Consider the following 6,287-nt stretch of genomic DNA (forward strand, 5'->3'; position numbering starts at 1 on the left):
TTTTGGAATTCAGATTTTGGCCAAAAATACTCATTTTTTAGTGGTTTTTCAGTCGTAATTTAGCCAAATCAAGGCGTACAGCTAAAAGACCGACAGTTTTGAGCACCTTGCTTCAATTGCTATCGATCCCTATCACTTCGAGAAATATTTATTTTTTGACAAATTTTTTCATTTTTTGTAAGGGGGTAGCTCGTATTTTTTTGGAATTCAGATTTTGGCCAAAAATACTAATTTTTTAGTGGTTTTTCAGTCGAAGCTTATCCAAATCAAGGCGTACAGCTAAAAGACCGACAGTTTTGAGCAGCTTGCTTCAATTGCAATCGATCCCTATCTTTTTAAGGAAAATTTATTTTTTGACAAAATTTTTCATTTTTTGTAAGGGGGTAGCTCGTTTATTTTTGGAATTCAGATTTTGGCCAAAAATACTCATTTTTTAGTGGTTTTTCAGTCGTAATTTAGCCAAATCAAGGCGTACAGCTAAAAGACCGACAGTTTTGAGCACCTTGCTTCAATTGCTATCGATCCCTATCACTTTAAGGAATATTTATTTTTTGACAAATTTTTTCATTTTTTGTAAGGGGGTAGCTCGGTTTTTTTTGGATTCAGATTTTGGTCAAAAATCCTAATTTTTTAGTGGTTTTTTAGTCGTAATTTAGCCAAATCAAGGAGTACAGCTAAAAGACCGACAGTTTCGAGCAGCTTGCTTCAATTGCTATCGATCCCTATCACTTCGAGAAATATTTATTTTTTGACAAATTTTTTCATTTTTTGTAAGGGGGTAGCTCGTATTTTTTTGGAATTCAGATTTTGGCCAAAAATACTAATTTTTTAGTGGTTTTTCAGTCGTAGCTTATCCAAATCAAGGCGTACAGCTAAAAGACCGACAGTTTTGAGCAGCTTGCTTCAATTGCAATCGATCCCTATCTTTTTAAGGAAAATTTATTTTTTGACAAAATTTTTCATTTTTTGTAAGGGGGTAGCTCGTTTATTTTTGGAATTCAGATTTTGGCCAAAAATACTCATTTTTTAGTGGTTTTTCAGTCGTAATTTAGCCAAATCAAGGCGTACAGCTAAAAGACCGACAGTTTTGAGCATCTTGCTTCAATTGCTATCGATCCCTATCACTTTAAGGAAAATTTATTTTTTGACAAAATTTTTCATTTTTTGTAAGGGGGTAGCTCGGTTTTTTTTGGATTCAGATTTTGGTCAAAAATCCTAATTTTTTAGTGGTTTTTTAGTCGTAATTTAGCCAAATCAAGGAGTACAGCTAAAAGACCGACAGTTTTGAGCAGCTTGCTTCAATTGCTATCGACCCCTATCACTTTAAGGAATATTTATTTTTTGACAAATTTTTTCATTTTTTGTAAGGGGGTAGCTCGGTTTTTTTTTGGATTCAGATTTTGGTCAAAAATCCTCATTTTTTAGTGGTTTTTTAGTCGTAATTTAGCCAAATCAAGGAGTACAGCTAAAAGACCGACAGTTTTGAGCAGCTTGCTTCAATTGCTATCGACCCCTATCACTTTAAGGAATATTTATTTTTTGACAAATTTTTTCATTTTTTGTAAGGGGGTAGCTCGGTTTTTTTTTTTGGATTCAGATTTTGGTAAAAAATCCTCATTTTGTAGTGGTTTTTTAGTCCGTAATTTAGCCAAATCAAGGAGTACAGCTAAAAGACCGACAGTTTTGAGCAGCTTGCTTTAATTGCTATCGATCCCTATCACTTTGAGAAATATTTATTTTTTGACAAATTTTTTCATTTTTTGTAAGGGGGTAGCTCGGTTTTTTTTTGGATTCAGATTTTGGTCAAAAATCCTCATTTTTTAGTGGTTTTTCAGTCGTAGTTTAGCCAAATCAAGACGTACAGCTAAAAGACCGACAGTTTTGAGCAGCTTGCTTCAATTGCTATCGATCACTACCACTTTAAGGAATATTTATTTTTTGACAATTTTTTCATTTTTTGAAGGGGGTAGCTCGGTTTTTTTTTGGATTCCGATTTTGGTCAAAAATCATAATTTTTCAGTGGTTTTTCAGTCGTAGTTTAGCCAAATCAAGACGTACAGCTAAAAGACCGACAGTTTTGAGCAGCTTGCTTCAATTGCTATCGATCCCTATCACTTTGAGAAATATTTATTTTTTGACAAATTTTTTCATTTTTTGTAAGGGGGTAGCTCGGTTTTTTTTTGGATTCAGATTTTGGTCAAAAATCCTCATTTTTTAGTGGTTTTTTAGTCGTAATTTAGCCAAATCAAGGAGTACAGCTAAAAGACCGACAGTTTTGAGCAGCTTGCTTCAATTGCAATCGATCCCTATCACTTTAAGGAAAATTTATTTTTTGACAAAATTTTTCATTTTTTGTAAGGGGGTAGCTCGTTTATTTTTGGAATTCAGATTTTGGCCAAAAATACTCATTTTTTAGTGGTTTTTCAGTCGTAGTTTAGCCAAATCAAGGCGTACAGCTAAAAGACCGACAGTTTTGAGCAGCTTGCTTCAATTGCTATCGATCCCTATCACTTTGAGAAATATTTATTTTTTGACAAAATTTTTCATTTTTTGTAAGGGGGTAGCTCGGTTTTTTTTTGGATTCAGATTTTGGTCAAAAATCCTAATTTTTTAGTGGTTTTTCAGTCGTAGTTTAGCCAAATCAAGGCGTACAGCTAAAAGACCGACAGTTTTGAGCAGCTTGCTTCATTTGCTATCGATCACTACCACTTTAAGGAATATTTATTTTTTCACAAATTTTTTCATTTTTTGTAAGGGGGGGGGGTAGCTCTGTTTTTTTTTGGATTCAGATTTTGGTCAAAAATCCTCATTTTGTAGTGGTTTTTCAGTCGTAGTTTAGCCAAATCAAGGAGTTCAGCTAAAAGACCGACAGTTTTGAGAAGCTTGCTTCATTTGCTATCGATCACTACCACTTTAAGGAATATTTATTTTTTGACAAATTTTTTCATTTTTTGTAAGGGGGTAGCTCGGTTTTTTTTTTGATTCAGATTTTGGTCAAAAATCCTCATTTTTTAGTGGTTTTTCAGTCGTAATTTAGCCAAATCAAGGAGTACAGCTAAAAGACCGACAGTTTTGAGAAGCTTGCTTCATTTGCTATCGATCACTACCACTTTAAGGAATATTTATTTTTTGACAAATTTTTTCATTTTTTGTAAGGGGGTAGCTCGGTTTTTTTTTTTTATTCAGATTTTGGTCAAAAATCCTCATTTTTTTGGTGGTTTTTCAGTCGTAGTTTAGCCAAATCAAGGCGTACAGCTAAAAGACCGACAGTTTTGAGCAGCTTGCTTCATTTGCTATCGATCACTACCACTTTAAGGAATATTTATTTTTTGACAAATTTTTTCATTTTTTGTAAGGGGGTAGCTCGGTTTTTTTTTTAATTCAGATTTTGGTCAAAAATCCTTATGTTTTAGTGGTTTTTCAGTCGTAATTTAGCCAAATCAAGGAGTACAGCTAAAAGACCGACAGTTTTGAGAAGCTTGCTTCAATTGCTATCGATCCCTATCATTTTAAGGAATATTTATTTTTTGAAAAATTTTTTCATTTTTTGTAAGGGGGTAGCTCGGTTTTTTTTTGGATTCAGATTTTGGTCAAAAATTCTCATTTTGTAGTGGTTTTTCAGTCGTAGTTTAGCCAAATCAAGACGTCCAGCTAAAAGACCGACAGTTTTGAGCAGCTGGCTTCCTATGCTAACGATCCCAATCATATTAAGGATAATTTATTTTTTGACCAATTTATTTTTTGTAAGGGGGTGCATCGCTTTTTTTGCAAAAAATGCGAAATGTCAAAAATTTTCAGGTTTAAATGTGAATGGATTGGAAATTAAACAACGAGTTCAACGAGGTATGACATTCCTTACTCAGACCATTAGTTACATTATGCCAGCCAAATCACTGACTTTTTAGGGAGAAAAAAAAGGAATTCTGATTTTAGTCATGAAAACTAATATTATTATCGGTTATTCAATCGTTTAGTATCCGACTTCCAAATAATAATTATTATCATACGATGTTCGTTTAATATGCATTATAAATAAAATTTGAAATATGTATCTCATAGTTTCTGTGGTTTTCCTAATAATTTTTAATATAACTCTCAAAAATGTTAAATATGAAGTTATAATTTTCTCAGCTCAGTATTTTAAAAACGCTGCAAATACGGTGACTATGATTTCTTCACTGCATTGAATGAGTTTGGGATGATGTCCTTAGTAGAGGCCCGAATCTCTGGCAAGCAATTAGCAAGGCAAAAAGCCCAGAAGAAAGATCACCGCAAGACCGCAGTTGGGGGCACCAATTGCAAATGGAGAAAGGGGAAGAAAGGCGAAGAATGGTGGGGAATAGGGTAGAAGCCCAGAAGAAAGGGGCGAAGAGAAGTGACAGAGAGCCGAAGACAGACAGAAGCGGGATTTATCAGAGACAGAAGACTAAGCTTGTGAGATGGAGATGGAGAAAAGCAATTCTGTGGCTGACGGTTTTCGCAAGAAAATTACAACTTGCGGGTAAACAAAGTCAACTGCCGGCAATACTGGAGGGCCAACGACGAGGGGTGGATGAGGGGGAAGAAAGGGGGAGTACTGACTAGAAGAATTGGCGATGAAGCCACACGCCAAAAGCCAGCCCACAAGCCTCTTCTCCACCGCCCCCTTTTTTTCTCTTCTCTTCTTTTCTTTTATTTTTGTTTTTCGTTTTCTGCTGCCGGACTTCATGTGGAGTGGATGTTTCTGGGGATTTGGATGTGGGGCTCTGGATGTGGGTGCGCAATTATGCCGCCAGAGCAACTGGGCAACCATAAATTTTCTTATCAGCGCAAAGCCAAAAAGTCAGGAGCGGATCCGGCTTAGACATAAATAGCTACAGACTTGAAATCACCTTTAAAGGTGTCCAAAAGTATGCAGTAAGAAATATGAAACTATATTGTTGCATACTTTTAGACACCTCTTTAAGTGATTTAAAATCTCTAGTATTTCCAGGGCACTTAGAACGTTTTATAGTTTTTTTTAAGTTTAATGTTGAAATACTTTCCATCAAAGTAGCCATTGCTAGCCGTCACACAAATATTTTATTTCTTCTAAGCTTGCACACACATTTTGTACCTCAAAAACTCAGCCTTATATCCAGAATTTATAAGAGATCACCAGATTCGACGGCCAGATGGAGAAGTTAACGCTAATGGATCCCAATGCGGGGGAACAAGTGGACTATGTGCTCGACGAGAAACTGGATCTGCTGGCTGAACTGGGCGATTGTCACAAGAGCAATTTGGGGGACATTGATGTGATAGCGCGAACGACCAACAAATGTCAATCGGTAAATGCTCGGATGATTTCGGTGGTTAGTCAGGCAACGGCATTGGAGCAACCTACCACTGTCGCTGCCGCTGAGGAGACCGAATCCCAGGAGGAGGAAACGGAGCAAGTGCCCTACGGATTGGTCGAGGAGGAGGTGACCTCGGATGAGGAGTCCAAGACCCTGGGGGCCATTCATGGACTTGATCAGATCTTGAAGCGTATCGATATACTGCAGAGTCAGATCCGAAGACATCAGCAGTTGGGGAATAGTACCGAGCAATCGGAGGACCAGGTCTCCTGCAGTGGGCTAAATGCAAAGCACTCGGAGATTCGCTGCATTCAACGGGCCCAGCATCACATCCAGTGCCAAATCACCGAGCTGCTGTGTCGCTACGAGGGTCTACGGGAAATGCTACGAACCCTCAGCCAAAACTGGGCCTGTCTGGAGCGCCGGATTGCCGACATTCGCAGCCACAACGTGGTCCATCTGGAGTGGACCCAGGAGTCGGCCAACGATCTCAGCAACTGCCAGCAACGCCACCGATCTCTGGCCGCCGTTAAACTGACCAAGAAGATGGCCCTTCTCGTCACCAAGACGAACATGTCCAGCGGTTTTCGCTATAGCCGTCGATTCCTTCGACACGCCCTCCTCAATCGACATATCAACGACTTTCGCTACGAAATCGCCGAGTTAAAGCTCTTGAGTGAACAAATCTGTGACGAAATCGATAAGCGATTGAACAGAATCAAGACCAAGGCCCTCGAAATGGGTATTCAAATTGGCAGCACGCCGCGCGAATCCAATACGGTTGCCGAGGTAGCCGAGGTCTTTGCCGTCGCAAGAAACCCTAATCCAAAAGTTATGGGGAAATAACGAAGTTATAAAGAACATGCAATTAGAAATTGATTAGAAAACACCATATAATTATCGGGATAACTGGGAAAAATATATAATTTCGGGATATTATGGCAGCAAGTTACAAAAAAAAGGAAAGAA

At 37.7% G+C, this 6,287-nt stretch overlaps 1 protein-coding gene across 1 annotated transcript; it reads left to right on the forward strand.

Moving 5' to 3' along the window:
* The first annotated feature begins 5,041 nt into the window (after positions 1-5,041).
* On the forward strand, positions 5,042-6,287 carry LOC108016859 (uncharacterized). Its single transcript, XM_017083729.4, has one exon. It carries the CDS (start codon positions 5,154-5,156, stop codon positions 6,162-6,164), a length of 1,011 nt encoding a protein of 336 aa, XP_016939218.2. The 5' UTR covers positions 5,042-5,153; the 3' UTR covers positions 6,165-6,287.

Source organism: Drosophila suzukii, chromosome X (assembly GCF_043229965.1).
Source record: "Drosophila suzukii chromosome X, CBGP_Dsuzu_IsoJpt1.0, whole genome shotgun sequence".
NCBI lineage: Eukaryota > Metazoa > Arthropoda > Insecta > Diptera > Drosophilidae > Drosophila > Drosophila suzukii.

What these genes read in the sequence shown, in the direction of transcription:
- LOC108016859 (XM_017083729.4), top strand. Translation starts at nt 5,154, where the DNA reads ATGGAGAAGTTAACGCTAATGGATCCCAATGCGGGGGAACAAGTGGAC.